Here is a 25,724-nt window from a genome sequence, read left to right on the forward strand (position 1 = left end):
CTACACTTTAGCTAGCTAGTTAGCAGAGCAGTAGATCGAATCATTTTGTTTTACTTAGCCTACTATAGATCATTGTCTGTACAGTATGTCGACTTCGGTGTCTATTTCAGACCTTTCGGCATTTTTCAAGGATGAGCATTAAAAGGGGAGAATACCACTAAATCTGGCCATATGGAGAAGTGCAGCTATAGTGATGGGGCAATTTAAAGGTTTGGTGAGGGCCAACATGAGGAATAAAGTTTATCCTGTGTCAGTGAGTGTACCTCTTAAAGGATCCAACCCCAATTTTAAATTTTCGCCTAAAATTACATACCGAAATCTAACTGCCTGTAGCTCAGGACCTGAAGCAAGGACATGCATATTCTTGATACCATTTGAAAGGAAACACTGAAGTTTGTGGAAATATGAAATTAATGTAGGAGAATAACACATTACATCTGGTAAATACACACAAAAAAAAGTGTCTTTATTTTTTTGTTGCATCTTTGAAATGCAAGAGAAAGGCCATAATGAATTATTGTAGCCCAGGTGCTATTTAGACTTTGGCCACTGTATAGCAGTGCAAAGTTTTAGACTGATCCAATGAACTATTGCATATCTATTAAATATGTATCAAGACTGGCCAAATGTGCCTAATTGGTTTATTCATAAATTTAAGTTCATAATTGTGCACTCAAACAATAGGATGGTATTCTACACTGAAATAGCTACTGCAAATTGGACAGTGCAGTTAGATTAACAATCATTTAAGCTTTCTGCCCAGATCAGATATGCCTATGTCCTGGGAAATGTTCTTGTTACTTACAACCTCATGCTAATCACATTAGCCTACTTTAGCTCAACCGACCCGAGGTCGGGACACTGATCCTGTAGAGGTTTAAGTTTGAGAATCTTAGCAATACAATGTTTTCTATACTGTCAACATTCTACAAGGAAAGAAAATCAATTATATAATCATCAACCAGATTTCCCCAGGTCTGACTTAGATGAGTGATAATGCAATTCTAGAATGTTGTCATTTGATGAGAATTTATCTAATAATCTATTGACATTCAGAATTATTGACTTTTAAACATCCAGCCTGTATTGTTGTTGCATAACCAGAGACAAATCTTCAAAGTCACAGTATTTATTTATTCAGAGTGCCACATGCATTCAGTCTTGATTTATAGGATCCTTCACAGTGTATGGTATGTCAAGTGATACAATCCCAAGTTCTCAATTGAACGTTTATGGAACAACTGCACTTGTTAAATATTTTACAGCTGTAATGTCAATCAATCAAATAACTTTATACTGAATAAAAATATAAAAGGCAACATGTAAAGTGTTAGTCCCATGTTTCATGAGCTGAAATAATAGATCCCAGAAATGTTCCATTATGCACAAAATGTGTACAAATTTGTCTACATCCATGTTGGTGAGCATTTTTCCTTTGCCAATATAATCCATCCACCTGACAGGTGTGGCATATCAAGCTGATTAAACGGCATGACCATTACACAGGTGCACCTTGTGCTGGGGACAATAAAACCATAAGCCGCCTCCAACTTTGTAAGATAATTTGGCAGTACATCCAACTGGCCTCACATCCACAGACCATGTGTAACCAGGACAGCCCAGGACCTCCACTTCCAGCTTCTTCATCTGTGGGATCGTCTGAGACCATGAACATGAAAATTATAAGCCTCAGAACCTCACATTCTAAATGCTGGGATGAAATCTCAAACATTAAGCTTCAAATAATCAAACTGGTGTCACTGGGGACAACACTGTCCACTCTGTAGCATAAACCAGTCAGTAGATTAACATTTACTTATTGCATGTGAATTTGCTGACTTTTCTACAGCTGATGATACTGGGGAGTATTTCTGTCTGTAATAATGCCCTTTTGTGGGGAAAAACTCATTCTGATTGGCTGGGCCTATGCCCTCCCAGGCCCACCCATGAATCTCCTCACATGGGTGGGAGGGCCATGGGTGGGCCCTCCCAGGCCCACCCAAGGCTGCGCCCCTTCCCAGTCATGTGGGAAGGGCCTAATGACTATTTCAATTGCAATGATTTCCTTATATTTGAACTGTAACTCAGAATCGTTGAAATTGTATGATTTTTTTTATTTTTGTTCAATAAATATAGCACATTTCTTACAACAAATGCATTTCAAGGTGTTCAAAGTCATGCATATAGCACTTTCCTCTTGGCAGGTCTCTATAGGTGACCAGGGGATTCTCTCTACCACATGTGGAGCTCCTAAGTGCAGCCATGCAACTGCATTGGCTATTTTTGTGGTTCACAATATCGGCTGTATAATGTGAGTGGAGGAAGCCACTTGTGCCCAACCAGATGCAGTCAGTGGAGGATCTTTACCTGGCCGAAAGACGACTAAGTCTCTGTCCCTAGAGCCCACAGAGGAGGATCTTCAGTGACTAAGGAACCATCTCTGGGGCAGGTTCAGTGGAATGGCATGTCTGTACCAAACATATATTTTTTAAAGGCACCTGGAGCATGCATGGCGCTGTCGGTGGAGCAGCAGGATGCTATACGGCAGGCAACAGTTGGCACAGTGCACCAACCCCAACTGGCACATCATAAGGAGAGGGAGGTTGACGGCCAGACATTTGGCGCAGTAGTTAGGGCCAAGCACGTTACTCCCTCGCTGCTAAAACAAAAAGGGTCCTCAGATCACAGTCATTGGATGGGGTGTTGTCTGTAAAGTAGGGCACAGATAACAAAGAGGAGGACATCAAGGCATTCAAAATGGCTACAGGGATGGATGTGCAGGAGTCAGGGCTTTGGGTCATGGGGTCTGGGATCCTGAGTGCCTCACCAGATGGTCTGGAGGGCACCACAGCAGTGGTGGAGGTCAAGTGTCCCTATGGTGCAAGGGACCTTACCATTGAAAAGGCAGTGAAGTCGAAGGATTTCTCTATCCTGGACGGTCTTATTGCCTCCGTGAAGACCATACTTACTGGCACCAGGTCCACTGGATCAGCGTCCTCGTCACGCCTCCTGTCAGTACCTGTTTTCAGGGAAGCCAATGGTCCAAAAATATAAACGCAACAATTTAAAAGATTTTACTGAGTTACAGTTTATACAGTCAATTGCAATAAATTAATTAGGCCCTAATGTGCTCTGTGGGATGTTCAAAGTTTTGGATATTTTTTATAACCCAACCCTGATCTGTACTTCTCCACAACTTTGTCCCTGACCTGTTTGGAGAGCTCCTTAGTCTTCATAGTGCCACTTGCTTGGTGGTGGTGCCACTTGCTTGGTGGTGTGGCCACTTGCTTGGTGGTGGGGCCACTTGCTTGGTGGTGGGGCCACTTGCTTGGTGGTGGGGCCACTTGCTTGGTGGTGGGGCCACTTGCTTGGTGGTGGGGCCACTTGCTTGGTGGTGGGGCCACTTGCTTCTGAAGCTAAGCAGGGTTGGTCCTGGTCAGTCCCTGGATGGGAGACCAGATGCTGCTGGAAGTGGTGTTGGAGGGCCAGTAGGAGGCACTCTTTCCTCTGGTCTAAAAAAATATCCCAAGGCAGCGATTGGGGACACTGCCCTGTGTAGGGTGCCGTCTTTCGGATGGGACTTTAAACAGGTGTCCTGACCCTCTGCGGTCATTAAAGATCCCATGGCACTTATTGTAGGGGTGTTAACCCCAGTGTCCTGGCTAAATTCCCAATCTGGCCCTCAAACCATCATGGTCACCTAATAATCGCCAGTTTACAATTGGCTCATTCATCCCCCTCTCCCCTGTAACTATTCCCCACACCGTTGCTGTAAATGAGAACGTGTTCTCAGTCAACTTATCTTGTAAAATAACGGATAAATAAAAAAACATCCATTGATGGAAAATGATCAGTAGACTTCGGCTCCGAACTTCGGCTTGTCTCCATAAACCCTCAACGAGGTCCACAAACATAATATATGCACGAACTGTTTCGACTGGGAAGCATGCGGACACCTTTACACGCGCGGAAGAAGTGCCAAATACTGACCACTGTGTCATGAACAACATCAGTGTGAGGATCAAATCGTATTGGTCACATACACATGGTTAGCAGATGTTAATGCGAGTGTAGCGAAATGCTTCTAGTTCCGATCATGCAGTAATATCTAACAATTTCACAACAACTACCTTATACACACAAGTGTAAAGGAATGAATAAGAATATGTACATATAAATATATAGATGGCATTGGCAAAATTGGAATCGGCGGTTAGCGTTCAAAATAAAAGTCCCCCATTGAAACTGATGCAAATAATGGAATCGTGCCAATTGGACTAGTTAATGCTAAACAAGTTTTTAATGTTGTATAAATTCAACAAAATGCCGTTAATTTGACATAGATAAAGTATAATGAGTTGACATCGCACTGAGGATGTATTAGACGTCATAATTGAATTGGGACATAGGTCTTATATGCATTGTACAGCCTTACCTCTGTCTGGATCTTGGGTCCGGCCTACTCAGCGTCACCCACAGGTTACAAATATTTTCGTCTCTCTTATTGCGGGACTTCAACTGTTGGAAATCACCTAACTGTTCAGCCTATTGTGTGTATTTAACATTCATCTTGAAATGTACAGCCTTGCCTATAGTTGAGTTATAGTTGAGTTTGGATAACCGGTCGCGGGATTTACTAGCAACAACAGTCACCTTCAGTCAATTCTGAAAACGCCTACATTACCGGTTTACCCTTTACAACTGCAGTCCTGAAAATTCATACTTTAAACTTTTATCAAATAAAACCACTGACTTCTTCCTCGTGTCGGTCGTACTACGTAAACTGAGATTCAATTGGCACATGCGTGCGGATTTGTGCCACACAAACGAGAGGGAGGTTGTATCCTTTTAACAAAAAAAATGAATTTCAGCACCCCGCGGAAAAACCGCAGTTGTACAGGTAAGCGTTTTCAGAATTGACACTTTTACAAGAATCGACTGACAGAGACTCAATGTTGTTGCTACCAAATTCCGCGACCAGCAATCAAAACTCAAACTCCACCTCAAGAGAACGGGCTGAACGCTCAACTACCTTACCTACGGATATTGGGTCCATGAAATTGAAAGTAAGCTGATACCCATTGATCTTGAGTCCATGAAATGGGGGTAATATACAATAGCAATATGAATGTTCAACAAGTACAATAGGCTGAATAGTGAGGTGATTGTCCATAGTTTAAGTAGTACAATAAGAGCTACAACGCGAACATGTGTAAACTTCATTGTGTTCCCGAGTAGGCTGAATGTGTATAACATTACAACCTTGTTTAGAACAAGTGTGGCATAATTCCAATTAGTTTTTTAAAAATCCGTTTGCAAGTTAATGGGTGATTTATTTTGAAGGCGAATCCCGATGCCACTGTTGTTGGTCACGACAAAAACACCAAATGCAGAGGCAAGGTAACACGATTTCTAATCACAAAAACCCAGTTTGCATCTTACCTTTACGATAAACAAACACCACGTCCTCTCGTTCGAACTGGGTTACCCTGTTTCTTTTTTCTTTTCCAACGTTTAGTTTCTTCACTGCTTTGAAACCACAACACTCTTGTACTTAGTGTTTCGGGCAGGCTTTATTAAGAACGTTTTTTGACGATTTGCGAGGGCGTAACGTGGAGAAAAGGTTGCGAAAAAAGTTTAAACAGCTGCACCGTTCCTGGCAGTTTTCAAATAGATCTATCATCGTTCGAGGCTAGAAATGTGTTTAACACTGGCCTGTCATGTAATCTGGTTTATTGATATGCCTACATTAACAGTGCAAGATCATCGTGGATTGTATCCACAGCTAGGTTTTATAGCCTTTACTATGAACCACTGAAAGTAACCTAGAAATGTAATCACCTGGTATAAACTAGGTCAGTAATTCGAAAGATCCATTTACCAATACATTTGAAGAATTATAGCTCAAACTGGAAATTTAAATTTGTAAGTAAAATGCAAATACTATTCAGTTGTCAACAACATATCTCAGTGTCTGGATTTTTTGGAAAATGTCATTCGCATTATACAACCTACTGAGTAATGATAGCTAATACCTGGGAGAGGACTGGTGAAAGCCTTCCAAAACTGATATAGCATTCAGAGCCATGTTGACTGACAAGGGCTACATTAGGAATATTAGCAGTCATATGGGGCATTGATGGTAGATGGAGGGATAAGGCTAATGTGTTGTCTTACATGTTTTTCCCCCAAGTCTGCATGTTATCATAGACATGACTAAAACAAATGCTTCCAAGTTTAACGAAGAGATGGTTTGAGCGACAGCTACACAGAACCTCTCACACGCACACAGCAGAGGATCCTTGTTTGTTTTAGGTTAGGAAATGAGAGGGATCTCATAGACCCAGAAACAAAGCAAGCCTTTTCATTTCCACTCCGCTTTTGATTAGGTCCAGGCCAGTGACTTTACGCTCGTTAACTAGCTCGTTTGCCAAGCGCCCTTTCCAGTGAGCTACAGGGCCAGAGTCAGACACACAGTATTTAGCGTGCATCTCAATAGTCCAAAGTGGCTTCATCTCCTTTCCTCCATCTATACCAATTTGAAAGAGCTCGATTAGTGGAAGCTTGGCTGGCAGCTAGGGCATCTACCATAGTGGTTCACATGTCCTATAGTTCCAAACTAGTGAGGATGAAAGGAAGGAGACAAGAAAAGTAATCCATGTTAGACTATTAGATGAACCCTAAAACAAACCCCTTCCAATAATTCCACATGGATGAAATATTTCTATCCTCACTCTCACTCTCCATCCCTTTCTTGGCTTCTTCCCCATATACACTGCTCAAAAAAATAAAGGGAACACTTAAACAACACAATGTAACTCCAAGTCAATCACACTTCTGTGAAATCAAACTGTCCACTTAGGAAGCAACACTGGTTGACAATACATTTCACATGCTGTTGTGCAAATGGAATAGACAACAGGTGGAAATTATAGGCAATTAGCAAGACACCCCCAATAAAGGAGTGGTTCTGCAGGTGGTGACCACAGACCACTTCTCAGTTCCTATGCTTCCTGGCTGATGTTTTGGTCACTTTTGAATGCTGGCGGTGCTTTCACTCTAGTGGTAGCATGTGAATGAGTCTACAACCCACACAAGTGGCTCAGGTAGTGCAGCTCATTCAGGATGGCACATCAATGCGAGCTGTGGCAAGAAGGTTTGCTGTGTCTGTCAGCGTAGTGTCCAGAGCATGGAGGCACTACCAGGAGACAGGCCAGTACATCAGGAGACGTGGAGGAGGCCGTAGGAGGGCAACAACCCAGCAGCAGGATCGCTACCTCCGCCTTTGTGCAAGGAGGAGCACTGCCAGAGCCCTGCAAAATGACCTCCCGCAGGTCACAAATGTGCATGTGTCTGCTCAAACGGTCAGAAACAGACTCCATGAGGGCCCGACGTTCACAGGTGGGGGTTGTGCTTACAGCCCAACACTGCAGGACGTTTGGCATTTGCCAGAGAACACCAAGATTGGCAAATTCGCCACTGGCGCCCTGTGCTCTTCACAGATGAAAGCAGGTTCACACTGAGCACACGTGACAGAGTCTGGAGACGCCGTGGAGATCGTTCTGCTGCCTGCAACATCCTCCAGCATGACCGGTTTGGCGGTGGGTCAGTCATGGTGTGGGGTGGCATTTCTTTGGGGGGCCGCACAGCCCTCCATGTGCTCGCCAGAGGTAGCCTGACTGCCATTAGGTACCGAGATGAGATCCTCAGACCCCTTGTGAGACCATATGCTGGTGCGGTTGGCCCTGGGTTCCTCCTAATGCAAGACAATGCTAGACCTCATTTTGCTGGAGTGTGTCAGCAGTTCCTGCAAGAGGAAGGCATTGATGCTATGGACTGGCCCGTCCGTTCCCCAGACCTGAATCCAATTGAGCACATCTGGGACATCATGTCTCGCTCCATCCACCAACGTTGCACCACAGACTGTCCAGGAGTTGGCGGATGCTTTAGTCCAGGTCTGGGAGGAGATCCCTCAGGAAACCATCCGCCACCTCATCAGGAGCATGCCCAGGCGTTGTAGGGAGGTCATACACACTACTGAGCCTCATTTTGACTTGTTTTATGGACATTACGTCAGCCTGTAGTGTGGTTTTCCACTTTAATTTTGAGTGTGACTCCAAATCCAGACCTCCATGGGTTGATAAATTTGATTTCCATTGATAATTTGTGTGATTATGTTGTCAGCACATTCAACTATGTAAAGAGAATTATTTAATGAGAATATTTTGTTATTTTTTTGAGCAGTGTAGTACTTCACATTCCAACCAAAGGTGCAAAAGAAGGCGAGGGAGAACTCTGGTTTAAAATCTCTGTATTAGTATTTAAAAAATAATTTCCCTTTGACATAAATCAGTTAAGTACCATTATACAAATCTTTCCATAAGTTTCTTCTTTCTTGACACAAAAATAACCATTATGCTTTCACACACACACACACGGCACTTTGGACATATGGAGCAGTTAGCATTGATCTGCTGGTTTGGGGTAGCTTAGTTAAACCAGACTGAATAATACACAAGCTATGGTGAGCGTAGTGTTACGTCTGGTTTCACCGGGCTAGTTTTGGGTGGCCATGCAGTGCAATTATCAACTTGCTGGTAAAGATGGCACACCTTTCCCCTCTGGCATTTATACCTTGACTACAAATACACTTAGACCACAGGAACATTTAAAAATCACATACACACATTTATGGCAGGAGTACAGTGTGCACGTTAGGGAAAGATTACATTTGGAAACTCAAATCTGCTGCATGGTTGTTACTCATCACAAAATAAACCCCTAAACTGGTCCATTGGCTCCCCTCTTGGTTGTACTACAGTACTTATCCAACTCTTACCAGCTAATGAATGGTGTGTGTGGTCCAAAAGATGTGGCTATGGCACATCTATGCCTGCCTGTACTGTATGAGATGGAATGTGCCATACCTCTCCAGAAACAGGGCACTGTGGAACATTTAATCAGGACGTGTAGGGTATGCTCATGGGCTGTCCTCTGCACCACAATTAACACCCCACCTCATGGAAGAGTTGGTTGGACCCACCTGATAGAACTCTAGTACACCAGTGTTTTCTACATTACTAGAACGAGGGAACCTCTTGGGTTGTGGCTCATGTCTGGGAACTGGCTTGAAATATTTGTTGATTAAGAGGGTCACAAGACAAGCGAGCATACAAGTTAGGGTTCACGATTGGAGCGTAAGAATTGTTATGTTTGTTTTCCAATTATGTCAATTACATATTTTCCCAACCTGTGTTACTAAAGGTCATTCATATTAATCTAAAATCAGCTGCATTTGTATTGTGATAGTAAACGTTACATCCTACAGTATATCCAATTACTCATACAGTAAGGTCAAATAATCTTGGTTAACCCAGAACTAAAATCTTGCATCATTTGGTCAGTCTGTCCACGAGTGATTAGGTCACAAACAATACAGTTTGTTCCATTTCATTGAGGCGATGGATTCGAAAACGAATCTAGATGGAGATTTCCACTTGAGATCATAGTAAAACTAGAAGCCTACATGAGGATTTCAAACCAGTTAAACAGAACTGAACTTTGTAACTGATGTTACAGAAGTAGGCAAGACATATGAACCGAGAGGAAACCTACAGTTTGTAATCAGATACAGTAGGAAAACAAGGAAGCTACACAGAATTAACCCCATGTCAAAAAAGCCCTTAATCAATTACCGTGAATTAACCCTCTAAAGAACGAGTATCATTCCAAAAAAAGCAGCAGCTACAAAAAAGGTGACAGTAAATCAAAAGAAAAGTGACAGCAATCAAACAATGTTTAGAGGATCCTAAGGCCTGCTTGTAGTTGGCATCTGACAAAAAAAAGTTATTTCATATTTCTATTACACCTCTTTTCCTAGTAGAGGTCACATCGTTTTCCTACCCTGACAAAAATCCTCTCGATACCCTAGCCTGTATAGCGCCCTCTACACTCGAGGTCAAACTGCAACTCCTTCATTTCCCAATGCCACAAGCTCTCCCCCTCCACACAACCTTTCTCACCCTGCAGAATCTGCACCAAACCTAGCCGCTAACTTGTTAGCAATACATAGAGGTAAGGAAACTTCAGTCAGCTTTGCACTCTTCGGCATTCTGTCATTTAGCATTGCACCGTTAGCATCATCGCTAATGTCATTATTATCACTCATTAGATCCTAGCCGTTTAGTGGCCCTCGGATATTTCTCTATCCATTCTTCTCGTTACTTCATATTTCTCCAAAGCGTGGTTTGCTGTCGTTCCTCGCTACTGGAAGGTTTGATGGGTTGTTGTTAAACTGAGTTTGTTATTGTCTGTTATTCCGGTGTTCCTGTCAATTTTTTGGTTCTTTGTGGTCTCAAAGAATCGCTGCACTTTGTCTCAGTGTTCGCACAGAGTTTGTTTCTCTCTGTGCCGGTTGTTTGAGCTCTTAAGGTGTGGGGTGGAGGGGCTTCCTCCCGGGTCTCATGTGGCTTTGTGTTTCTGGTTGCAGTTGTTGTCTGTGATGGAGTGGCTGTTGTGGTCTCCGGTCAACCCCCCCTGTAGGCTGTTCTGCTGCGGTTGCTCCTCCTTGGCGCGGAGGTGCCATGGCTTCACTGGAAGGGCTAACACCAGCAGCAGGCATGCTATGTGTATGCAGTAGTACCATGACCTGGCGAGAGAAAATCAATCAGTGAAGTAATCAAATCAATCCAATGTCATCTGTTCAGTATAGCACTCTTCACAAATGCATTTGTCACGAAACACAAATCCAGGCCTAAGCCCCGGGAAAGAGCATGCCGAGGACAGTTTTCTATGTGGCGTAAAGATTCCAGAAGAGTTTGCAAAATGTCATTGTGAATACAAATGATATGGACTCATTACGGGTCCCAACAAGTTATTCTAGCTAATCCTAACGGGATAGAAAATCCTGAGTTTTATATCTCTGATTATGGGAACACTATGTCCTCAAGGTCCAGTCCTTCCTTCCTTTTCAGCAGCCAGCCGTCCCCAAACTCTCCTGTTTAATGACTGGGTTTTATACGCTCCTCAACCTGGCAGATGATACAGAATATTTGCCTCCATTTTACTGGAGTGCTCTGAATGCATAAAGCCCCTCTTATTTCTCCGTGTGAATCATCCCCGTCTTCTAGTCATTAACTGGTCTTGTTAACAGTTGGACACTAAAGGGGAAAGACCTAGGGCCGTGTGCCCATCTGTGCCGTGCTCACTCGTTTTATTGGCCTGCCTTTTTAAACAGGCGTTTGTAAAAATGTCCCATAAAAATCAGGAGAGGTTTTGAACTTGGTGGTGCTTCCCAGGACCCAACACAGTATGTCACCTTTGTAGTCTACACATGTATTAATAAAAGTTACTGTTTTGAAAATTAGGCCTACATTGTTAAATATAACAACTTCTTACATGATGCATGTGGAATCAGTCATGTCACTCACCTGTAGAACTTGAGTGACGGCCCAACGGCCAATAGGACGAATGGCACAACCGTGTAGCAGATGGCGACCTGAGTCCCTGCCCACGTGATGACATCGTAGACGCTCTTGTGTGTCGTGGAACCCAGGAAGTACGGTTTGATGTTATGTCTAAGCTGGAAGTGAGCCAAAGGAATACATTGTGAATCGGTCCCACAGCAAACGCCTCACATCATTATGTTGCATTGACTTTAAGATGCAGAAAGTAAAAACTAAAACACTTGTAGAGAAGATGTGATGGAGGTTAGAGACTAAACGATAGACCCATCAGTGAAGGCACAGAAACAAAATCAGCTTTCAGACTTTCAGGCATGTTGTAGCCATTATAAATTGCCCAACAAGAGGTTTACTGACCCCGTTCTTTACCTTACATGGACAGAAGCAATGTACTTTATCATTAGTGCATAACTCAACCACGTCCTGCATTTAGAGTAACGATATGAATCTCAAAAAGTAGAGCTTCGTCTTTCTGAAATAGTTTTTCAGGACATGGCTGAGTCTCGCTACCGTTCTCACTCATTCACCCCCCCCCCCCCCCCCCCCCCCGTGGTTTGTACGAGAATGCACTGGCCTAACAAACATGACGCATGAAAACTCCCATGCTTACACCAAATCCAATGCTTAAATGAATCCATGAGGGTGAGTGCAAAGTGCACACTTTCAGATAGGGAACCGTAAAAAAAAAAAAGTCCCTCTAGTTCTGTGTATCGTGACATCTTGTGATGGTGTTATTCCTAGATGTGATGAGAGGGAGAATGGGAGCCGCGTATTGAGGAGAGGTTCTCTTTCTATCCTCTAGGACTCTCCGTGGGGATCCGTCTGTCCATTACCCTGTGATCTCGGGCTCTATCATACTGCGACACACACCCTGGCTGGCGTATTGCTCATGCGTAAAGCAGACTCCCACCCACACAACCACTGTGGGGTATGAGCTTTAGATCCGAGCGGACAGTGCCCAGGGTCTGTCGTTCTATAGTCTCTCGTTAAAATAAGAACAGGGTCACGGCTCTGTCTCCCCCCGTGTCACCTCTCTGCTGTCTTTACATAACAATAAAAGTAAAATGGTGGCATGTTTATCAAATTTAAGGTCTGTTTTGTCGCTAATGGTGACTGTGACAAATGCATTGAGGAACGAGATGGGGGCAACACCAGCTAAAAGACATCAGTTATGTGCTTTTGTGACCTTGCGTGACACCTGAGGAATTCTGGTTTTGCCAGAGGTAACACCTCGGCTTTAGCTCAAAGGGCTAACGGAGTTTAGAGTTGTACTGACAACCCATGGAATCCTGCCTAATACCCCAGAACTCGTGTTCGCGCCTAGACATGACACCGAGGGTTTAACCAGTACCTATAATCTGGTTCAGGTTATTCATCAACCTACCAGGGTGTTTACAAACACCACAGGAACAAGATCAACCACATGTATCGATCACATTTTTACTGTAGAACCTTGTTCTGAAGCTGTATCCGTACCCGTTGGATGCAGGGATCACAATATTGTGGCACCACACTCCAAAAAGCAAGTGCTGCAGGCCCTAGTTTTGTCTTATCTTGATTATTGTCCAGTCGTGTGGTCCAGTGCTTAGAGGAAAGTCCTAGTTAAGCTGCAGCTGGACACTATCACACCTTACCTCTGCTATTATTACTATACAGGACACTATCACGCCTTACCTCTGCTATTATTACTATACAGGACACTATCACGCCTTACCTCTGCTATTATTACTATGCTGGACACTATCACGCCTTACCTCTGCTATTATTACTATACAGGACACTATCACGCCTTACCTCTGCTATTATTACTATGCTGGACACTATCACGCCTTACCTCTGCTATTATTACTATACAGGACACTATCACGCCTTACCTCTGCTATTATTACTATACAGGACACTATCACACCTTACCTCTGCTATTATTACTATACAGGACACTATCACGCCTTACCTCTGCTATTATTACTATACAGGACACTATCACGCCTTACCTCTGCTATTATTACTATGCTGGACACTATCACGCCTTACCTCTGCTATTATTACTATACAGGACACTATCACGCCTTACCTCTGCTATTATTACTATACAGGACACTATCACACCTTACCTCTGCTATTATTACTATACAGGACACTATCACGCCTTACCTCTGCTATTATTACTATACAGGACACTATCACGCCTTACCTCTGCTATTATTACTATGCTGGACACTATCACGCCTTACCTCTGCTATTATTACTATACAGGACACTATCACGCCTTACCTCTGCTATTATTACTATACAGGACACTATCACACCTTACCTCTGCTATTATTACTATACAGGACACTATCACGCCTTACCTCTGCTATTATTACTATACAGGACACTATCACGCCTTACCTCTGCTATTATTACTATGCTGGACACTATCACGCCTTACCTCTGCTATTATTACTATACAGGACACTATCACGCCTTACCTCTGCTATTATTACTATGCTGGACACTATCACGCCTTACCTCTGCTATTATTACTATACAGGACACTATCACGCCTTACCTCTGCTATTATTACTATACAGGACACTATCACGCCTTACCTCTGCTATTATTACTATACAGGACACTATCACGCCTTACCTCTGCTATTATTACTATGCTGGACACTATCGCTGCAGCTGGACACTATCACGCCTTACCTCTGCTATTATTACTATACAGGACACTATCACGCCTTACCTCTGCTATTATTACTATACAGGGCACTATTACATAATGGACACTATCGCTGCAGCTGGCCCAGAACAGATCGGCACGTCTTGCTCTTCATTGTAATCAGAGGTCTGATATAAATACTATATATGCCAGCCGCTCTTGGTTAAGAGTTGAGGACAGACTGACTGCATCACTTCTTTATATAAGAAACATTGTGTTGAAAATCCCAAATTGTTTGCATAGTCAACTACACACAGCTCTGACACACACACACACACACTTACCCCACCAGACATGCCACCAGGTGTCTTTTCACAGTCCCCAAATCCAGAACAAATTCAAGAAAGCGTACAGTATTATATAGAGCCATTATTGCATGGAACTCTGTTCCATCTCATATTGCTCAAATGAACAGCAAACCTGGTTTCAAAAGACAGATAACGCAACACCTCACGGCACAACGCCTCTCCCCTATTGGACCTAGATAGTTTGTGTGTATTGATAGTGATATGAAAGGCTACTTGTAACTTTTTTTATATTTTTTATATTACAAAACATTAACAGATAAGAACAGCTCAAGGACATTACTGTCCTTGAGCTGTTAATGTTCTGCTGTTAATATGTCATGTTCGGTGTGGACCCCAGGAAGAGTAGCTGCTGCTTTTGCAACCGCTAATGGGGATCATAATAAAATGCCAGCTGAAAGAGGTAATGCAGTTGAGGTGTGCAGACAACCCCAGGTATGATTCCAGGTCAGTAACACCAGCTGTGTTGGCTGTTTACTCACTGTCCGTGCTGCCATGGTCATGCCAATGCCCGTGAGAAAGGTGAGGTAGTACCCGGGGTACACTCCGTGCCACATGGCCGACAGTAGGAAGGTGGCCGCCGTGGGGTTGATGGGACAGCGCTCATAACACACCCTGTTGAAGACAGACATGGCACAGATATAGCATTAGCATCCCCGCTAATGCTAATTACAAGACTAAAATCGCAGCCTGACTGCACATGATGCAGATCTAGCATTAGCACACTAGCATCCCAACCCCGTGTAGAGAATGGCCCAGACGCTAGCAGATTCAGTGCATTTATCAGCATTACTACTGATATAAGCCTACTATCTGTGATTGTACAATCTACATGACGGTATATCTACTATGTACACACACACACGACTACTGTTGTGCGATAGTACAACGTAATCTGGTTTATGATGCATTTTACCTTTTGAGCCAAAGCGCCGTCTGGATATTCCAGTTGTCGAGGAACATCTTGAAACTGGTGGCAAACTGGAAAGAGAGTGGTTGTTGAAGTAGTGAATGTAGCCTACTTCTACAGTACTAGTGAAATGTGAATAATATATTTTTTTAAAGGCTTACCTCAATGTCCAGTATTCTCAAATTGGATATCAGGTCCCATCTTGGTGTGCCATCTTTGTTGTAGCCATTGAAGCCGAAGCCTGCAGCGTTGTTGATGGCATCAGCTGTCCAATGGGGAAAAAAACAAACGAAAAGTTACCAGGCAGAATTGCAGAGGCCAACAAAGAATAACATTATCCCTTACTGACAAGACCATTTCGTTTGACTGTACTAGGCTCTTCGGGGGTATTGTTCTCCACATTGCCACAGGAGGGCAGTGTAACACAACTCAAAAAAGTAGCCCAAGTTTTTTGTGTGACTTTAGAAGGACCACTATCCGAGGCAATGTCACCCTGATTTGTTATATGGGGTGGCCAGCACCCACATAATTCTCCCCCAACAGCCTTCAAATGCCCAAAAGGTCTGTCGTCCATCTTGTCTTACACTTTTAATCCCTGCACCACAAGGCCTCTGGCCAGGCCATCATTGTAAATAAAAATGTGTTCTTAATTGACCTACCTAGTTAAATAAAGCAGCACCCATATAATTATCCCCCAACAGCCTTCAAATCCCAAATGACCTCCCAAGAAAAACATGTTTTTTTTTTAAACTTCACATTTAGTCACGTGAATAATATTCAGGTGCACTCACACAGGGTCCAAATGAAGTAGTACTTGGGCCGGGTGGCCAGCATGGAGAGGTACAGGTAGAGGACCTGGAGGATGAAGGGGGTAGAGGCCATGAACTTGTCGTCGATGGAGCGCTCCACAGGAAAGATCTTCGACACGGACAGGAAGACAGCCAGGGAGATGGCACAAGTGCACAGCTTGGAGATCACGTTGTTCTGTGAATGCAAAACGGATGATTTTAAGACATACGGAGGTCATGCAAGCTTATGACAGTCTTAAGAAGCATTTTAACCAGATAAATCGATTATACCTGCAAACTAGGGTTAACATTTTTTTTTAAAGTCAATTTACCGTAGATGTGTGAGAATTTGAATACTATAGTCAATAGTTAACGTCAGAAATATCAGCTTGGGGGGGGGGGGGGGGTGTGAGGAACTTGACAGGTATAGGCCTATCCCATAATGTACAACAGCAGGAAATATTGGACATGTTGTGTTGCAGCTTTTGTGTTTTGCCGTCTTGAATTGCCACCTCTGTTCAAGATTAGCCTGTAAATTCACTTGTAAAAAAAAGTGACACTTCAGCGAGGCTGTCTGAGAAGTCTATATTTAGCACGGCTTGTATTGTGTCCCTTCCTGATGTAAAAGCTTATTTGGGTTGTGATTAAAATCTTACCGAGGAAACAACACATTATATGGATTGTAGGTCATGGGATTGATTATCATTGTTGTGGTGGACACACACGAGCACACACACACACACAGAGTAAGAGGGCATTTTTCTTCTACCCGTGAAACCAAACATTATCAGGAAAGACTGAATTCATTGGCGGTTATCAGGCAAAATAAGCTCCTTCATTGACACGCAGGCTCGGAGTTCCTCAGTCTAGTCTGGTAACCTGGTGATAACACCATCACGGGGATTAGGAGGAGGATAAAACGCTGACTGTCTGGTGGTGTCTCATCTGAACTTTTCAGCATCTGTAGTTGAATTCATTGGAATGACAGCTGAATTTCTAGACAAAAGGACTGTGGTACTTGTTGTTCTCGCTTTAGGCATGAAAAGCACAGTGTTTCCATTCTGAACTACAAGACGGCATAACTAGGGCCTGGAGTTTTTCCTGGTCAAAGTTCCATGTCACATTACAGCAGTGACTGTGACGAGAGACACGCACACACACGTACATTGTAATATTGTTGCATTAAACATGTTGTATTGTAGATATGTAGTGGGGTACCAAATGTTATATGATGTACTGTTTTAGCTTTTGTTGTGTGTGTGATGTAAGTGCCTTAATGTGTTTGGACCTCAGGAATAGTAATCCCTAATAAATACAAATACACACTTTACCATGACTGTTTATTCACTACGTACTACGCCCTAACTCACACTACCAATGATCGCCAACTCACACTACCAATGATCGCCAACTCACACTACCAATGATCGCCAACTCACACTACCAATGATCGCCAACTCACACTACCAATGATCGCCAACTCACACTACCAATGATCGCCAACGCACACTACCAATGATCGCCAACGCACACTACCAATGATCGCCAACGCACACTACCAATGATCGCCAACTCACACTACCAATGATCGCCAACTCACACTACCAATGATCGCCAACTCACACTACCAATGATCGCCAACGCACACTACCAATGATCGCCAACTCACACTACCAATGATCGCCAACTCACACTACCAATGATCGCCAACGCACACTACCAATGATCACCAACGCACACTACCAATGATCGCCAACTCACACTACCAATGATCGCCAACTCACACTACCAATGATCACCAACTCTTCCTAGAAATATAGGCTGCGCAGGCATTTGCTCCAGTCCAGCACTAAGACAACTAGTTCAACGACTCACCTAATCCTCAAGCCCAGGTATGCTAGGACTGGACTAGAGCAAAACCCAGGACCAGAGTTGAAGACAAAAAATGGACAAAGTATCTTTCCTATTCTACTAGTTTCATCCTGGTTCATCCTGCTTCAGGGAGCTCTGGCATTGTGGTACCTTGGGCGAGGGCTCCGTATGCTTGTACTTCCCGTTCTCCGTCCCGTTGGCCTCCAGGTGGCGAGGCTGGTAGGCCGTGCCCTCGATGAAGGCCATGTAGTCGTTGTAGGAGCAGGTGGGCCCGGCCAGGATGCCCATGAAGTTACAGTTGTAGCTCAGGTACTCCAGCAGACTGGGCATCTTCCTGGGGGAAGAGGACGAGACAACGGATGAGACGTTAGACAGATGTCAAAGAGAGGCAGCCGTCAGCGGTCAAGCGGAGGGTCGTCTCTATTGACCACGCTAGAAAACGTGAACGTGCTGGACGGCGTTCTCGGAGCGCTCGAACCTCCCTTCCATCTAACGTTACCCTCGTCTCGTTTCTATCCATGTGTCTTTTAGCACGGTAAGTAGGTAACATTACCCCTACCCCGGCTTTGACCCTAGGTTTAGAAACAAGTAGCACATGCGTCAGCACTTTTGGCGTAGCATTCTAGCATGGCGATAGTGAACGCCCATTTGCGTCTGTCTGGCTCTTTGCAGGGAGGAAGTGAGGCCTTTCCCTGCAACGTGCAAGCTGTTGAGTGTGGTGGTGGAGGTACAGCAAAGTTGGGGTTTGTCTCAAGGGCAAGCAGCAAAATCACAATAACCAAGGTGTTTCGGCCAAAGGGTTGGCTAGGTTGCACTGTAGTTGAGGTGTTAGGGGTCACATCAGCAGATGACATACGTAAAGCATGTTTCTTAACTCCTAATGTACTTCACAAGACTGATTTGACAACGATGTGTCATTTTCTGGTTGTTTTTTTTTCAAGGACGACTTGTTCAATGTCCTACTAAACTTGCACAGATATTGTTAAAGTAGTGCCAAAACGACTCTTAGATTAAATTCCTTTCACACAGTAGTTGGTGGTCCCATTGTATAAACTCCTTGGTCTCTTACAGCTTCCTGACTGCAGGGCTCCAAACTGCAACCATTTAGTCACATTCTGCGACCCTTTAACTTAGCCCAGTTACATTTTTAGCTGTTCACACGGCTGCGAATGCTTTACATTCTACCTGGTCACTTCAATGAAAATGTCCTATTTCTTGGGGGGGGAGGGGAGGGGGGGGGGGGCAGGTTAAACAAACTGCATTATCGTCATGATTCCTGTACTGAAAGTTTCTGCCCTGCCGCTGTGCCTGGCTGCTGTAATGAGCAAGCCTAACACACACTCTCCCCCACCTCGTGTGCCCCTTGTGATTGCATTTCAAAATGCAATTCTGAGAAGAAGAAAAAGAACAGCCGTGGAAGTATCTAGTTGTCCATATTAAAGAGAGGATGGTCTCTATTTCTCAACGATCATTATTGAGCTCAAAATACAGAACACGCGAAATTGAGCATTGGCTATCGCAAGTGCACTAGGCCCCGTTTTTTTCAGGACATTACATTCATTGTTAGATGAATACATGGCTACTAGCAGTAGGTGTTATATTTAGAGTTAGCGATCTAGGTAATGTGTTCAGAGTTTCCACAATATATATTAGTGCATATAAAGATTGATCTCTATTGAAGCAAATTCATCTATATTGAACAAAAAAAAAAATCTAATTCTAGACCCCTATTTTTACAGTAAAATATAAAAACAGAAATAGCCTAATCGTCAACTCAAAATTCATGACAATCACTGAATTAGGTTGCATATCAAAATGTGAGGGGGGAGCAGGGATACAAACTCCTTCACAGCCCCTGTGACAGAGGAGCCGTGGGGTGTTTAAGTCATAATAACCACTAATTATTGTTGATACCGAGAGCATTCTGTACTCAGTCATTTCATGAGAAGAAAATACAATATTCTAAGATTCCTCCAGAGGCAATCATTTCCATCTTATTCCTCTTTTAGAAGCAAATATGCCGTTGTGAGCTACATTTTGCATGGTGCTGGACACAATCTTTCCTTGTGTCCAAAGCATTCGATATTCTCACTCAATATTATTGTAGAATCAGAGTAGAAGTTGAAAAAAAGACCCCCGTTTGTTACAATGGGAGAGAAAGAAGAGACCCAATAAAGAAGCAGAACAAACATCATTGGACATTTAATGTTATAATCTGGTGTATACATTTAGTTTTGATGTATTTATAAGGGGACCCAAAAGGAAATACAATTGTCATCCTCTGTGATTTTTAAATGCAGTGTCCACGTGTGGTTGTATTGTGCTTTAAAATGGTCAAAATCGAAGAAAATAAAACATCCCCAGTAAGCATTTTAATACCTAGCTTTGAGTACGGCAGTAGAACTGTCTCTAGTCCAGCTGGGAGAGTAAAAACATACCTGGATCACATACCTTACAGCTAGGCATCTCTGACTGGGGGTCAGCTGTTCCTCCTTCCTCGCCAAGCCTATGGGAACACAGAGTGTGGTCACATGACTGCACCAAAGCCAACCCTTTGACAATTATTATTTTTTACTGTATAGTCAACTCCTAATACAGTAAGTAAGAAGTGTATGCATTTCAATTTGAAGAAAAAATATTCTTTACTCATCAGGTGTTGATTGCAATACAATAGAGTAAAAAAATATTGGTATACAGTACCAGTCAAAAGTTTAGACACACCTACTCATTCCAGGGTTTGTAGAATATACACTGCTCAAAAAAATAAAGGGAACACTTAAACAACACAATGTAACTCCAAGTCAATCACACTTCTGTGAAATCAAACTGTCCACTTAGGAAGCAACACTGATTGACAATAAATGTCACATGCTGTTGTGCAAATGGAATAGACAACAGGTGGAAATTATAGGCAATTAGCAAGACACCCCCAATAAAGGAGTGGTTCTGCAGGTGGTGACCACAGACCACTTCTCAGTTCCTATGCTTCCTGGCTGATGTTTTGGTCACTTTTGAATGCTGGCGGTGCTTTCACTCTAGTGGTAGCATGAGACGGAGTCTACAACCCACACAAGTGGCTCAGGTAGTGCAGCTCATCCAGGATGACACATCAATGCGAGCTGTGGCAAGAAGGTTTGCTGTGTCTGTCAGCGTAGTGTCCAGAGCATGGAGGCGCTACCAGGAGACAGGCCAGTACATCAGGAGACGTGGAGGAGGCTGTAGGAGGACAACAACCCAGCAGCAGGACCGCTACCTCTGCCTTTGTGCAAGGAGGACCAGGAGGAGCACTGCCAGAGCCCTGCAAAATGACCTCCAGCAGGCCACAAATGTGGATATGTCTGCTCAAACGGTCAAAACAGACTCCATGAGGGGGGTATGAGGGCCCGACGTCCACAGGTGGGGGTTGTGCTTACAGCCCAACACCGTGCAGGACGTTTGGCATTTGCCGGAGAACACCAAGGTTGGCAAATTCGCCACTGGCGCCCTGTGCTCATCACAGATGAAAGCAGGTTCACACTGAGCACATGTGACAGAGTCTGGAGACACCGTGGAGAACGTTCTGCTGCCTGCAACATCCTCCAGCATGACCGGTTTGGCGATGGGTCAGTCATGGTGTGGGGTGGCATTTCTTTGGGGGGCCGCACAGCCCTCCATGTGCTCGCCAGAGGTAGCCTGACTGCCATTAGGTACCGAGATGAGATCCTCAGACCCCTTGTGAGACCATATGCTGGTGCGGTTGGCCCTGGGTTCCTCCTAATGCAAGACAATGCTAGACCTCATGTGGCTGGAGTGTGTCAGCAGTTCCTGCAAGAGGAAGGCATTGATGCTATGGACTGGCCCGCCCGTTCCCCAGACCTGAATCCAATTGAGCACATCTGGGACATCATGTCTCGCTCCATCCACCAACGCCACGTTGTACCACAGACTGTCCAGGAGTTGGCGGATGCTTTAGTCCAGGTCTGGGAGGAGATCCCTCATGAGACCATCCGCCACCTCATCAGGAGCATGCCCAGGGTTGTAGGGAGGTCATACAGGCACGTGGAGGTCACACACTACTGAGCCTCATTTTGACTTGTTTTAAGGACATTACATCAAAGTTGGATCAGCCTGTAGTGTGGTTTTCCACTTTAATTTTGAGTGTGACTCCAAATCCAGACCTCCATGGGTTGATACATTTGATTTCCATTGATACTTTTTGTGTGATTTTGTTGTCAGCACATTCAACTATGTAAAAAAAAAAGTTATTTCATTCATTCAGATCTAGGATGTGTTATTTTAGTGTTCTTTTGACCAGAAGTAGTGCACTGCAATGGAAATAGAGTGCCATTTGGGTGGAAGCCAGTCTTCTCTCCTTTTTTAAAAATGGAAGCTTTATTTAACTTGGCAAGTCAGTTAAGAACAAATTCTTATTTACAATGACGGCCTACCGAGGAACAATGCCTTGTTCAGGGGCAGAACAAATGTTTACCTTGTCAGCAAGGGGATTTGATCCAGCAACCTTGGTTACTGGCCCAACGCTCTAACCACTAGGCTATCTGCCGCCCCTACTATATCCCAGGTCGTTTTGGTCCTGGATGCTGATAGCTGTGGTATATCAGACCGTATACCACGGGTATGACAGAATATTTATTTTTACTGCTCTATTTGCATTGGTAACCAGTTTATAACAGCAATAAGGCACCTCAGGGGTTTGTGATATATGGCCAATATTCCATGGCGCTGTTCATAAGAACAGCCCTTAGCCGTGGTATATTGGCCATATACCACAAAGCCCCCGAGGCGCCTTATTGCTGTTATAAACTGGCTGGTTGGTATATGCCTCATTCCCAAATGAATGGGAAAGATGGCCAACGTCTAATTTACTATTTTTAGATGGTGCCCATCTTTTAATTTTACTCGAGTGTGAAATTGTCGGCGTTCCCTACCTTTCCCATTCACTTGGGTGCCCACTCTGCACCTATGTGATTACACTACGCATCATGTAATACTTTGTTTTTTGTATTTTTAAGATGACATGGGACAATATACACACGTTTTTGAAAAATAAAATGTTGAGTAATTGTGTTTATTGGATACTTTATTTTAATAATAGATACAAATGTAATGAATTGAAAGTTGATTTTTATGATACGGTTACGCCATTAGATTTGGGCTGGGGTCACCAGAAATGATGTTGAAAAAAAGTTGTCCCCAGCATTTCTGGTGGAAAAACATGGGGTCCCTAATGAAAACGTTTAAATACCACTGCATTACATGCTTCCCTCGACAGAAAAATAACATGCAGTGTTCACTGTGACATCACATAGATGTATGGTCTTAGATGTTCATTACTTATGAGGAGAAATCAGTAGCCTACACTGCAACTAAAACACTGGATGCACACACACACACACCACCTGAAGGTATTTGACTGAAGTGGAGGAGCTGGTCAGCCTCAACTCCCCTAAGCCTCTGGTTCACTCGTTCATTCTAATCCTGTCCTCCCGACACCCATCTCTCCATCCTTAATTAGCTGCTGTGGCCGTTTGGCTACTTCCGACTTCTAACGCTGGCGCTCTACTTTACAGGACTTCAAAGGGAGTACAGCCATGTTATCCCCATTCACAGCACACACACACACACACACCTCTCTATGCATACAGTATCTGACATCATGGATGATTTGGTGTAGGGGAGAGGAAAAGGCGTACAGAGGAACTTGGAGAGGGAGGGAGGGAGAACGCGTAACTTTACATAAGCTCGTTTACATTTTTATTTTTTATTTTTTTTATTTCACCTTTATTTAACCAGGTAGGCTAGTTGAGAACAAGTTCTCATTTGCAACTGCGACCTGGCCAAGATAAGGCATAGCAGTGTGAACAGACAACACAGAGTTACACATGGAGTAAACAATTAACAAGTCAATAACACAGTAGAAAAAAGGGGAGTCTATATATACATTGTGTGCAAAAGGCATGAGAAGGTAGGCAAATAATTACAATTATGCAGATTAACACTGGAGTGATAAATGATCAGATGGTTATGTAAAGGTAGAGATAGAGATATTGGTGTGCAAAAGAGCAGAAAAATAAATAAATAAAAACAGTATGGGGATGAGGTAGGTGAAAATGGGTGGGCTATTTACCAATAGACTATGTACAGCTGCAGCGATCGGTTAGCTGCTCAGATAGCAGATGTTTGAAGTTGGTGAGGGAGATAAAAGTCTCCAACTTCAGCGATTTTTGCAATTCGTTCCAATCACAGGCAACAGAGAACTGGAACGAAAGGCGGCCAAATGAGGTGTTGGCTTTAGGGATGATCAGTGAGATACACCTGCTGGAGCGCGTGCTACGGATGGGTGTTGCCATCGTAACCAGTGAACTGAGATAAGGCGGAGCTTTACCTAGCATGGACTTGTAGATGACCTGGAGCCAGTGGGTCTGGCGACGAATATGTAGCGAGGGCCAGCCGACTAGAGCATACAGGTCGCAGTGGTGGGTGGTATAAGGTGCTTTAGTGACAAAACGGATGGCACTGTGATAAGCTGCATCCAGTTTGCTGAGTAGAGTGTTGGAAGCAATTTTGTAGATGACATCGCCGAAGTCGAGGATCGGTAGGATAGTCAGTTTTACTAGGGTAAGTTTGGCGGCGTGAGTGAAGGAGGCTTTGTTGCGGAATAGAAAGCCGACTCTTGATTTGATTTTCGATTGGAGATGTTTGATATGGGTCTGGAAGGAGAGTTTAGAGTCTAGCCAGACACCTAGGTACTTATAGATGTCCACATATTCAAGGTCGGAACCATCCAGGGTGGTGATGCTGGTCAGGCGTGCGGGTGCAGGCAGCGAACGGTTGAAAAGCATGCATTTGGTTTTACTAGCGTTTAAGAGCAGTTGGAGGCCACGGAAGGAGTGCTGTATGGCATTGAAGCTCGTTTGGAGGTTAGATAGCACAGTGTCCAAGGACGGGCCGGAAGTATATAGAATGGTGTCGTCTGCGTAGAGGTGGATCAGGGAATCGCCCGCAGCATGAGAAACATCATTGATATATACAGAGAAAAGAGTCGGCCCGAGAATTGAACCCTGTGGCACCCCCATAGAGACTGCCAGAGGACCGGACAGCATGCCCTCCGATTTGACACACTGAACTCTGTCTGCAAAGTAATTGGTGAACCAGGCAAGGCAGTCATCCGAAAAACCGAGGCTACTGAGTCTGCCGATAAGAATACGGTGATTGACAGAGTCGAAAGCCTTGGCAAGGTCTATGAAGACGGCTGCACAGTACTGTCTTTTATCGATGGCGGTTATGATATCGTTTAGTACCTTGAGCGTGGCTGAGGTACACCCGTGACCGGCTCGGAAACCAGATTGCACAGCGGAGAAGGTACGGTGGGATTCAAGATGGTCAGTGATCTGTTTGTTGACTTGGCTTTCGAAGACCTTAGATAGGCAGGGCAGGATGGATATTGGTCTGTAACAGTTTGGGTCCAGGGTGTCGCCCCCTTTGAAGAGGGGGATGACTGCGGCAGCTTTCCAATCCTTGGGGATCTCAGACGATATGAAAGAGAGGTTGAACAGGCTGGTAATAGGGGTTGCGACAATGGCGGCGGATAGTTTCAGGAATAGAGGGTCCAGATTGTCAAGCCCAGCTGATTTGTACGGGTCCAGGTTTTGCAGCTCTTTCAGAACATCTGCTATCTGGA

General features: G+C 44.0%; 1 protein-coding gene and 1 long non-coding RNA gene across 2 annotated transcripts in view; both read right to left on the bottom strand.

The window, feature by feature from the left end:
- Positions 1 to 542: 542 nt before the first annotated feature.
- LOC110505318 lies at positions 543 to 5,860 on the bottom strand. Its single transcript, XR_002470729.2, has 3 exons — positions 5,443 to 5,860; positions 2,895 to 3,019; positions 543 to 2,707 (listed from the first exon to the last, which is right to left on the bottom strand). It is a non-coding gene; the product is annotated as an uncharacterized LOC110505318 (long non-coding RNA).
- Positions 5,861 to 8,294: 2,434 nt separating this feature from the next.
- Positions 8,295 to 25,724, bottom strand: part of mboat2a (membrane bound O-acyltransferase domain containing 2a) — a 140,251-nt gene continuing 122,821 nt past the window's right edge. The window contains exons 6-13 of the mRNA XM_036962314.1: positions 20,498 to 20,552; positions 18,197 to 18,380; positions 16,178 to 16,370; positions 15,548 to 15,651; positions 15,393 to 15,457; positions 14,959 to 15,091; positions 11,430 to 11,581; positions 8,295 to 10,648 (exon numbers count right to left, since the gene is read on the bottom strand). Of these exons, the coding sequence (XP_036818209.1) occupies positions 10,462 to 10,648; positions 11,430 to 11,581; positions 14,959 to 15,091; positions 15,393 to 15,457; positions 15,548 to 15,651; positions 16,178 to 16,370; positions 18,197 to 18,380; positions 20,498 to 20,552 (1,073 nt within the window). The 3' untranslated portion in view covers positions 8,295 to 10,461. The remainder of the gene's footprint in view (positions 10,649 to 11,429; positions 11,582 to 14,958; positions 15,092 to 15,392; positions 15,458 to 15,547; positions 15,652 to 16,177; positions 16,371 to 18,196; positions 18,381 to 20,497; positions 20,553 to 25,724) is intronic.

The sequence above is a fragment of the Oncorhynchus mykiss genome, chromosome 25 (genome assembly GCF_013265735.2).
Source record: "Oncorhynchus mykiss isolate Arlee chromosome 25, USDA_OmykA_1.1, whole genome shotgun sequence".
Classification (NCBI taxonomy): Eukaryota; Metazoa; Chordata; class Actinopteri; order Salmoniformes; family Salmonidae; genus Oncorhynchus; species Oncorhynchus mykiss.